The sequence below is a fragment of the Haemaphysalis longicornis genome, unplaced genomic scaffold (genome assembly GCF_048455015.1).
Source record: "Haemaphysalis longicornis isolate Haplotype H1 unplaced genomic scaffold, Haemaphysalis longicornis Haplotype H1 scaffold_4, whole genome shotgun sequence".
NCBI classification, from domain to species: Eukaryota; Metazoa; Arthropoda; class Arachnida; order Ixodida; family Ixodidae; genus Haemaphysalis; species Haemaphysalis longicornis.
This window is the reverse complement of record NW_027526361.1, coordinates 138521278-138532270: the sequence shown is the minus strand read 5'-3', so window position 1 is coordinate 138532270 and position 10993 is coordinate 138521278. Positions and strand designations below refer to the sequence as shown.

Sequence of the window (10993 nt, the reverse complement as noted above, 5' to 3'; positions counted from 1 at the left end):
GTGGCTCACAACGTCGCGTTGTTTGCCTATATGTCACCGAATGCTTTCTCAGTAAAAATACTCGCATAGTTATTCATAAGCATGAACTATATTGCGGAGAGGCATACATCAGGCAGAGGTAAGAGACGTTGATAATGGGAAACATCACAGTGGAAATAATAAATAGAAGTAAGAAAAACGACGTCTAGCTTCATGGTGAAAAATAAGGTTGTATTTTGTACGTGTACCTCATCATTATTTTGATGTGACGCACAGTACATAGCCTATACCCTGTGCAGCTAACTTACAAATAATTTTTTAATGATCGAAAGCTGCTGGTCGATTGGTTTAACTACGTGGAGAAAGTTATGGTTGAACATCTTCTGCTAGAAAATTTCTCTCAGAAATGATCCAAGCTGACCATGCCCCGGAAACTGTCAGACGTTCAGGTGCAGCAGAAAATCGCGATGAGGAAAAATAACGATATTTCACCGTCAGTTCGCGTGCTCAGACCGTTTTGTTTTTCAAGCAAAAATGATATATCGGGTGCTATTCGAAGCCACCGAGTGACTGGTGTCAGGCTGCGGACGTTCGGCAGTTGTGCCGATACTTTTGCGCCCGTTACACGCGCAAAGCTGTGCGATACTCTCTCATCATTTCTTCTTCCTGCAAGCATCCAGCTCTGTCCGGTTCAGCGTGCCTAAATGACGCATCCTCCACACTTAGCCACCTGGGGTCGCGAAGCATGGGAATGTGCTAGGACAGTCGACTTGGCGTTGTATACAAGCGGTGACCGATTGAGGGCACAAAAACTTCGGAAACTTCAAACATTTTACTCCGGAAAGCAGTCGGCACTTTTCATTTATAGCAACACAGAGTAGAAAAAACGTGAACTGTATTCCCAAATTTATTACCTTCAAATTAAATAACGTAGAGCGTGTTGTTTTCTCCCAGACTTGTGTCAGGAGCGAGCGGTAGTCGGTCCAACTTCGCTCATGAGGCCAGTGTAGATTTGGCTGTAGCTGTGGACAACGGTAGCCCTGAGGGGGAAACAGACGACAAGATAAAGCTCAGCAATCTCATAAACGTGATCGCGGTCAAAACTCGATCTAACAAAACCCTATCTTAAAAATTTACCGATCTAACGAACAAATTCGGATGCCCCGCAGGTGTTTATGCTGCTCAATGCTTTTGTGAACTAGAAGTAACAAAATACATTCAGCGCCATTTCCGGCCTAATGAAGTGTTTCGAGAATCTGACTCAGGCTTCTGTTTGGGCTCATTGGTTGTACATATCGGGAAAAAAAGCGCAGGGACGAGTGCGAAAAAAAAGAAAAAGACAGTACAGGTGCTGACTAACAATAGGGCGTACTTTACTGCGTTAAGCGATATATAGAAAGACGCAAGTGACGTTACTACTCTACGATAAAAAGAAAGAAAAGAAAAAGAAAACAGGGAAACAATGAACTATGAACAGAACGCTGAGGCCGACATTCCGGTACACCTATCACTGGCATGCGCATTCCACGTAACAATATATAGTCATAACCGTTTGAAACTGGTAGAGCATTGGCGGTGGTCATACATTTCCCCCTTGTTTAGCGCAAAGAAAACTGCGGGTACAGCCTCCCAAATGTTTAATAATATAGTGGGAACAACCGCCGGTCGGCATGTTAGCGCCTCATGAAGGTGTTCACCGGCAAAATAGGCGAGGGTACGCGCGCGCGCATGGAACCATCGGTTGTGGGAGCGTCGTCTGCTCCGGTGTTCTTGGCAGGGCAACACACCCCCTGTTCTTGTAATCTTGCAAGGCCGTTTCGCTACCGCCAAAGGTAGCTAAGCAGCGTGGGGGCAAATTAATTCAGACGCAGTGGCAACCAAATGTCCGCATTGGGGAAATACAGAAAAAATTGCTTCATTGCCTGAGAGATTGTGGTTTTATGTCCTGAAAATATTTGAAAATGCCCAACATCGTGTATTTTCTGAATGGCGTATGACAGAAAAAGGATAAAAAAATTCAAAAATGCAGCATGAAGCAACTCAAGGCCTGAACATGATGGCCAGGAAAAAGTGGTGGCGATTGAAAGAGAATTTATTTTTTATGAATTTTTTGACAAACGTAACTTTGCTTTAAAAACGCTTGAGATAAAAGGACGCGTAGAAAAAGAACAAATTTTTTTTTGACAAAAACACTTTGAGGGAGCATTGTTAACCATGCCGAGGATGACCCACAATTTTTTACTGAAAAAATCCGTGATGGTCGACTGTATGGCTGGGACGTTGGGTGCGGAATGACCCATGTGGCTTTTGTATAGGCCTCCTGCGCTGCCCAGGCGGCGCTGCGCAATCGGCTTCCGGGCAGTACTTCCGGGTAGTACAAAGCTGCGCGGGTCCCATTGGATCCCGTGTTGACAGAAGCAAAATGAGCTAGATGCTCCAAATTGTTTTGCGACATGGTCACCAGCCCATCCCCGACGAGTCCGATCTCTTCTGGCGATCAACTTGACATCAGGGGGAAAAGCTTTGCTGCGCTAAATACGCCTACAGTAGCGACGAAAGTGCCGGGACGGTGACGGCGCTCTGTTCACCGATTGATGGTGGTATGAAGTAAAATTTGAAGAGAAACTTCTAGTTTAAACTAATACTCTAGGTGAAGGACTTTTCAGCAACAGCCGGTCAGAAAAGAACAGTAACGCAATCGGTGATGATCGCGCTTTAAAAAGCCAGCGAGTCCGGCGGACCGCAGGCTCGTCTGCTCCGGTGCGCCGCTCTTTTGCGTACCTGCGTACCAATCCTTTGCGTACCCATCCTTTGTGACCGCGTAGCCTTGAGGTAGCCCTATGGGTTCGTATCGCAGAAAACGGTGGTTATATCCTGGCTGGGGGCACTGATTTTTTTCTGCGACTCCTTTCAAGAAATCCGTCCTTTCGGAGCACCGGAACGGACCAACTGGATGCGTACTAACCACTTTTCCACTCTGATTCAGTCCCCAAAGGCTTGAATGATTGTGGCAAAGTCAGTTGCACCCCAGAAGACCAACGTGTAGTCCTTTGTGCATAAGAGTGTATTTTCTTGCGTACGATCTGCAATTGAAGCTACTCGACCAGCAGCGTGTAATCCCTCCTCTGGTAATTCCTTCGCCTTTTCGTTACCTGGAAACGCATGTTTGGCAAATGCGTGTTGGGAGAAATAAACAGTGCTCACACGAAGTGCACTTGTCCGGAGTGGTCGGCCGGAGCTTGCCACCGCATCGTTACCAGGGTCTTGTCGCTCCGGTCTACATGCGTGGCGGCAGGGCACTCTTCCACCTTGTGATATAGGTCACCAGGTAAGAACTGGCCAGCATCCTTTCCGTGCTCATCGACAGCCTTGACGAGAAATCCCTTAAAAGGCAGCCCCTTAGTGAGCAACTGCACTGTACAAGGGAAAGAACGACATTAAAAGAACAAAAAAGTCACCATAGTTCGTATGACTGCAGAAAAATTTTATCGGCAATTGTTGCAGCTATTGACGCTGCAGGAATATTCATGACCAGGGGTTAACTTTACATTGAATAAAATAACTGTTAACAGTGCCCACTAAGGCATAAAGGAGGCGGTTTTTTATGCTGCTTATGATTTTTATGCTTTTTTACGTTTTATTTTGAAATCAGAAAAACTAAGTGCCCCAGGTGGAGCCCGAACTCACTACAGTCGTAAGATACAGCACAAGCTTGATATTCAGCATGAAGGGTAGTTGCAATACAATTTATTTTCAGCTGCACTGACGTCGTAAGGTAGCCTGCTGTCGAGAGGATTGTTGCCAGCGCGATATGCATGCCCTGCACAATTAAACAAAAACTATAGGAAAAATTGGGGATTTGCGGACTTTCAATCGATTTTTAGATGTTTTATGCACATTATATTTTGCCACAAATGGTTTAGTAGTTTGAAAAGGAAGTCAGAGATACCCGCCAGGTCTGTGATGTTTTTCGACACCATCGCGTTGAAGAAATGTACTGTACAGCGGTACCATTAGGGCAGCGGAAGGAAATTACTATGGCGTACAAGACGGCCTTAACAACTGTTAAGAAAGATGGCGATTGGAAACGTGACATAACAGTATCAAGATAGGGTGCGTTCAAAACAGTAATTTCTGTTTAGGTTCCTTCCTAAACACCCCTTTAATCAAGGCACAAAGTTACCAGCACTGGTCCGGGAGAAGATCTCAGTCTTTTTGCCGATGTGAGTTTTGCATGGTCAGCCGTGCAAGAGTATTCACGACATTTCCAGCATTTTTGGTACATGGCGCTCTTTCCAGAATTGATTACCTAAAATATCTGGTGGGTTTGGCGAACTTTCATTGATGGAATATCGTTGAAAGAAATGCTTGCTCTGTGCTCAGTATTGCATCAGTACGGAATCGGGGGTTCATACTAAACTTGAGACGTAGCTACTTAATGGGCAGATCACAATATTGTTTGGTTGACGGGAACCAGTCCCACCTGCTACAGACAAGAATAGGGTACCGCAGGGTTCATTCTCAGGCTGTTATTTTTTATTATTTATGTAAATGATATTGTTTTCATTGCAGGATCTCCTGAGACAATATTATATGCTGACAATATAAGCCTATTTCTTTCTAGTGATACTCTCGGCCCCCTTGAAACAGCCGCTAGTACATGGGTATTACTATTATAAGGTGGTTGGGTGCAAACGAGCTAAGGTTAAATTTAGGCAAAACTTAATCCTAACTAAATTAAGCATATCAAGATCAGTTGGTCTTTTATTCAGAATAAGATATCTGGGGCTGCATTGGCTAGTATTACAAGTCTTACTGCCTAGTTTAGTCCCATATCCATTACTGTTTATAACACTCGTTAGTTTAATCCCATCTCGATTACTGTTTTTATAATTTTTGGTACAACAACAAAGTGAGATTTAGAAAGATTAGCGGTTTCATAAAAACGAGCTGTACGCTGTATAGAAAACCTCCAACAAATGGATCACACAGCAGCATTTTTTTTTTTGCAAATGGAACCTGCCTAAACTTAGTCAGCTTTTTTATATTAAACTTGCTGTGCGTATACTAAAGAAAGCTCGATATATATTCGAGCCACTAATTTCGAATCAATAATTACAGTAAACCCCCAGTATGATCTCAGAATGGGTTTCAGGAAATCAGCTGTTAAGACAAACTACGGAACACAGACACTTGTCTACCTAATAGGTGATTTTCTAAACACACCCTGGTATAAGAGTTTTGATAAAAAATGCTGTTCTCATTACGGCTACAAAAATAACCTTAAAATTTACTTATTATTCCTTGCCCGATTATACAAACGTGTACCACGCAGCGTACTTTCGGTTAAGAATAGAATGTTGACTGATGTGGGGTTGTAACATTCGTCTTTTGTATAACAAATGTGTGTGCTGCTATCGCTAAACGTCAATGCTTCGATAATCTAAAAACATCTCTACAAAAGTTATAATTATCTTCTAAATATTATGTACGATAAATTCGGCATCCGACGTTGTCGTTTAAAGCCTAGTTAATAAATATATATTTGACGGCTAGCTTATTTTTGTAATGCTACAATTAACATGCTTCTATAACTTTCCCTCACGAGTGCACTGGTTCTTTCATTGCGTACTGCTCCTGTGGTATTTTATTTTGGTGTCAGGGCACCAATCAGGCAGTTGTTTGCCTTTAGCTTTCGTTCTACATATTGAAATTTTGATCAAAACGAACAAAACAAATAATATTAAAAATAAATGAGTATGTTAAAAATAACAACACACAGTTGCAGGAGGTGTCACGGACACCAAAACAGTTATGACAAACTGCACGAGTAGAAATGTTTACAACCTATTGCAGTCGTTTTTTAAGTGATTATACAAAGTTTCTTAAAGAGACGGAGAGTATCATATAAACTTGATGAGGGAAGGCTAGCGCCCTTACCTGGGGGACCTACTAGGATTTTAGAAAAAATCCGCTTTCACAACAACCGGCCTCAAGCAAACAAAACAAGGCTGCGATGCTGTGGAGCTTGAGAATTAAGCTTTGATGAGACCGAAAAGGCAACGCACTAGTTACTGCCACCTGCTAAATATCCTGGAGTGTTGCAGAAAAGAAACATCTCTATACCCCTTTTTTTGCAAGCTTACTGTTTCCTCTGCATTCAGTAACAAGAGGACAAGCCACATTGTGTGTACCATAGGTTTTTTTTTTTAATTTAAAGCCAGTCGCTTGGCAACTATTGCGTTAACGCATGGCTGAATTATGAACGAAAGTTTGCTAATTGCGAAAATTGTTTCATGCGCTCATATCGTCCAGTGCAGCTTCGTTGCCCTGCGATATGGCTTGAGAAAGCAATATTAAAAGGCGAAAATCTTCTTAACACTATTACTTTCCAAATAAATGTTTTGGTGTACCATGAAAGATACTTCACACTTGTTAGTGTTTGTGGCTCAGTGGGTAAGAGCAGCACACTTTTCTTTGCCCAAATAGGGCAAGATTTCTCGCAGATTCATAAGCCCTCTTCGCCCCCCCCCCCCCTAGCATACCTTGCACCATATTCTGCCTTCCTTTCTACCCTACATATCTATAATTCATTATCACCTTTTTAAGAAGTATTTCTTCAACTCAGTTGTAATATATTTTGTTGGTTCGACGACTGCGAAGATCGGGATAACTTTAACTTGTATAAATCTACTAGAAAACAGGCAGAAGTCTCCTAATGTCCTAGCCAACACAAGTTCCATGCAGTGTGAGCAATGAGTACCGGTGACGACGTCATTTGCTTTGAAGGCTGCCTTGTCTTGAATGAGCTTGTAGTCCGAGTCCTTTGCGCTCAGTGGGGCTGCATGCGAATGGGCCGGGACCATGTTCACCGGGCTCTTGCACGCGTAGGATGGTGCGCCGTCGGGAAGCGCGGAGGTTCCGGCGAGAGCCAGTAGCAGCAAGCAAACTGGCATCAGTTTTGATGCATCAATTCCAGTCATGACTATGAGTTTTCAGACCTGCGAGAATGCAGAATGGGAGGTGTTTTCTCGCTTGAATCGCTTCAAACTCTGCTTGACACGAAAGCGTCAGCCATTACAACTCAGAGAAGCAAGAACGACTAATGCAATGTTTTAGCTGGATTTCGGAAATTCACTTTTGTAGGCCTGGAGGTTGGAAATAAATGTGCCTAAAATTGCACAAACGCTGAGCAAGATAAGTAAAAAACTGGTGAATAAACTTCCACTATTTACTCCAATACAATTTGTAGCTCCTTGACTCAAGGAAGCGTTTTTTTTTTGGGGGGGGGGGGGGGGCGTATATCTTCTCAACAGCAAGCATTAGCCCAGAAGGATAGCGAGATGGGAACAAATTTTTCCTTTCCCAAACCTGGGATAGCACTTTGAAACAAACCGGACAAATATTTTCCCAAAAAGATAAAAAAAACCTTCTTTGTATTGTCCCCTTAAAGGGACACTGAAGTGATTTGTAAACATTGCGGGATTATTAGCGCAAATTGTAGTCCGGAGTCCATAGGCCATTTTTCGACCACTCTGAGCGCGTTTACGCGAATTTATTTAGTAGAAAAATCAATTCGAAAATGCTGTCCTCCTCTCTGCGCCTTCGCACATTTTCTGTGGCGATTTCATGTGACGTCAGGAGGAGATGAGCTGGCAATTGGCTGCGCTACTGCATGGCTCGCCGACCTTCCGACAGAGTCAGTCGGCCCAGCGTTTAGTCCGCCGGCGGCCGACGAGTCATCCCTATTCGCTCGCTCAGTTGAAACTAAGCCACAACACGTTTGCGAATGAAAGAATGTGCCTTTCTTTACTTTGTTAGTTTGTACACTGTATCAAGCTCCAAGTCTAGGTCGCTCTATACAAGCGCTGCACAAGCGCACATGCGACGCTTCGCTGACTGGTACGCTAGTAGAAAATCCAAGGCCACTTGAAGGCAGAAGAAAAGTCAGCGAAGTCAATATAGGTACTGAGGAAGCAAAATCAACTGAAACGTTTACCGTACAGCGTAAAACTAGGGAGAAGGAAGCACATTTTTGCGCTGAGTGAACAAGCACTGTGGTCAGCAGCACGACCACAAATCTGCGAACGTTTTTCCGTCTAAGAAATGCAATTGCTAGACGTGAGATATTGTGGAAATTTTGGGGGACGCTTACTGCACGAGCGCAATACAACAAATAGTCACCTACTCTGCTTGAAATGCTAAAATTAAATAAAAGTGTAAACTAGTTATACATTATCTACCTTATATTTCCAAGGTTAGCAGCGCTCGCCCGTGGCCAAGTGGTCTGGAGCGGTAGGTATGATATTGCAAGTGTTTTGCAAGTCACGAGTTCGAATCCCTGAGGGTACATACTATTTTTCTTTTATTAAGTTGACTTTTTCGTTTTCGGCCGATGTTTTCTATACTGAGTTCACCATTTTTTGACCGTAACGTAAACTGCTCCACGAACTTGTTCACAGAACGCTCGCAGGCTGACACTGACGCGCTAGCGAGTTCTTTGTTGGCGTGCTGTTGCCACAAGCACCGACTGCTTGGGGGAAGTGGGCCCCAGCCAGAATCAACAGACCCTTGGCCTGGTGCGAACCCGCTTTTTACGATACAGGCATGAGTGAGGCAAGGTACAAATACATGACGCGGAGGGCGTTCACCCACTGCGTAGGCCTCGGCTAGTGTTTGCTACGATTCCAAGCCATCCTGGGAGGCTTATCTTACGCATTTTGCACCCGACAACATGGCAGACGCGCGGTACGACGATTACTCAGATATTGAGAATGCCCAGCCAACGATGCCGTCGGATGTCAAGCGTGTTTTTACAGACCCGAAACCGAAACTTGTTTGAATGCTAACCTTGGACATCGTCTAATCACGGTGCATCTCCTCCCGTCGTCACAGCCTTTAGTTGGTGCGGCCGCCGCAAACCGCGCATGGTAATTTTTCTTCTTTCGGGCTTTGTAAAATAATTACCGACTTATCAACCGGATAAACGATGAAAAGTGTGTTAGTTCGAGCCAGTCTACGCAGTGCAAGGAAAAACAGGAGCTTGACAAATTCACTTCAGTTTCTCTTTAAGGTTTCCTGCCTGCACTTTCGCGCCCTTCTATAAATAGTTCAACCAGAAGAGCACGCCACGATAGTAAACTAAAGCTGTAATAACTAAATCGAGTGTTCGCACAAGTGCTCCTGTTATATGTTGCTTAGTTTTTATTTCCGCATATTTCTCATTTCCGTATAAAATTACTGAGGCTTCAGTGTACAGTTCTGCATTTCGTCTTGCAGTGGCTAAGGTTGTATAGGTGCAGGTACTAACCTAACAGGAACAGACAGCCGGTTTTCTTTCGAGTATATTGTCCTAATCTCAAACGACAGGGCATCACGTAAATCCCCTTCAACTGAAATAGTTCTGTTCACAGCGCCTAAAAACTTTTGAAATCTGAAGTTTTAGGTCCTCTAGCCGTACGCGTCCCGCCAAAAGAAGTGCTTGCAACCAGGACAGTGAGGCGTGCCGCAGCACAATTTTATCTGCACTTCAGATTAAATGAGGTATGTAAAAACCTTTTCGCGGGTAAAACAACAATAATGAGCAACCTTTTCTATTCATTCATTAGGTTTTTGAATCAGGTTTTGAAATCGAAGGATTTTTCCTTTCCTTTATTTCTTTTTCTTAGACCTCTTTAAGAGGGAGCCGAGGCTATAGACGGGCATCACCCGACGGGGCCCTAGCCCCCTTACAGGTTTCACAGTTTCACACAAAGGATCCAGATTCAAACAGCTGGCGCTCAGCAAAACGAGATAGGAAACATAACAGAAATTCAACGTTACGAAAGAGAAAAACAAAAGGTTCATATATATATAAAAAAATGAAGCACAATACCACTACAACATATACACGTGCATAGATGAAGCGTTTCAGAGGTGTATTTACCCGTGTAACATATAATAACCAACATTAGGTAAGCATACATCCAACAAAAAGTTAATGGGGCGTAAAGTGCACATAAGGGAATATACTTGTATTTCCAACAATGGGCCCAATGAATTTGTTTACAGCATGAGTAATATATCATAAATATATGTTGCATATTCAAACATACAATGCAACGTTCTTGGGGTGCAACAAATATTAAAGAAACAAAATTTCACAAGAAACAACACTTCAAAGTGTACAGAATGATGTACCATTGCGGACTAGACATTTTCTGCATTCGCTTTTGAATGGGGAAACTGGTCTTGTTTGGACACGTAACATAGTGTGACGTTTAGACACTACGTGTCGCCACCTGCCAGAATTTAAAAAAAATTAGCGCAAAATTGAAATTATTCACGCCTGTTTATTCAGAAATTACTTGCAGTTACCCCAGTATATAAAGCGCTGGCTTTTATGTGAGCTTGAAGGTGTGCAGTCCACAAAAATCAGTTGTCTGTACCCTTAACAACTTCAACAAAATAGCAATCGAACAACTCTTTTCTAATTAGAATAAAATTTTCTAACAGAGCAAGGAACCTTTCCGTCGCTTTTTCTATAGCCACGTAATTTTCCCATTGGCTAGAAATGTTGGCGACTTAGAATTCTACTAATTCCTTTAAGTGCAAAAAATATGAAGCACACAGCTCACTCCGATAAAAGCTTCATTCTAATTGGAACACCGCAATGTGGCACAAGACAGAAACGTACTAACCTGAACAAACTGTAGCACTACCTGTATTTCGATCCAGTAGCGTTTTCAACCTAGCCACTTGGTGTTCTTAGTTCTTATACTTCCTCCTTTGCGACGTCATAGTGTTAGAATAAACCAGTCGTAATAAAATTCGTTTCACGGAGACAGCTATTGGGTCTCGGTAAGCGGAAGCGTGTTAAAGATAAATTTTGAACCCGCAAGAAAAAGATTCAACTCGTTTTTTTTTCAAGTTCGTTTTAAGTGCGTCGGCGTCCACCGTGGCCATGCTATAACTATGCAAATTGAACCGGTAATATTTCTATGCAAAGCAGGTATTGGCGACTCCACCTCTCGTA

At 43.1% G+C, this 10993-nt stretch overlaps 1 protein-coding gene across 1 annotated transcript; it reads right to left on the bottom strand.

Annotated features, from left to right (window-relative positions):
- Positions 1–868: 868 nt before the first annotated feature.
- Positions 869–10756, bottom strand: LOC144180593 (putative defense protein 3). Its single transcript, XM_077708918.1, has 4 exons — positions 10659–10756; positions 6743–6980; positions 3184–3394; positions 869–1019 (listed from the first exon to the last, which is right to left on the bottom strand). The coding sequence occupies exons 2-4, from the start codon at positions 6960–6962 to the stop codon at positions 941–943; spliced, it is 510 nt and encodes a 169-aa protein (XP_077565044.1). The 5' UTR covers positions 6963–6980; positions 10659–10756; the 3' UTR covers positions 869–940.
- Between the last annotated feature and the right edge of the window lie 237 nt (positions 10757–10993).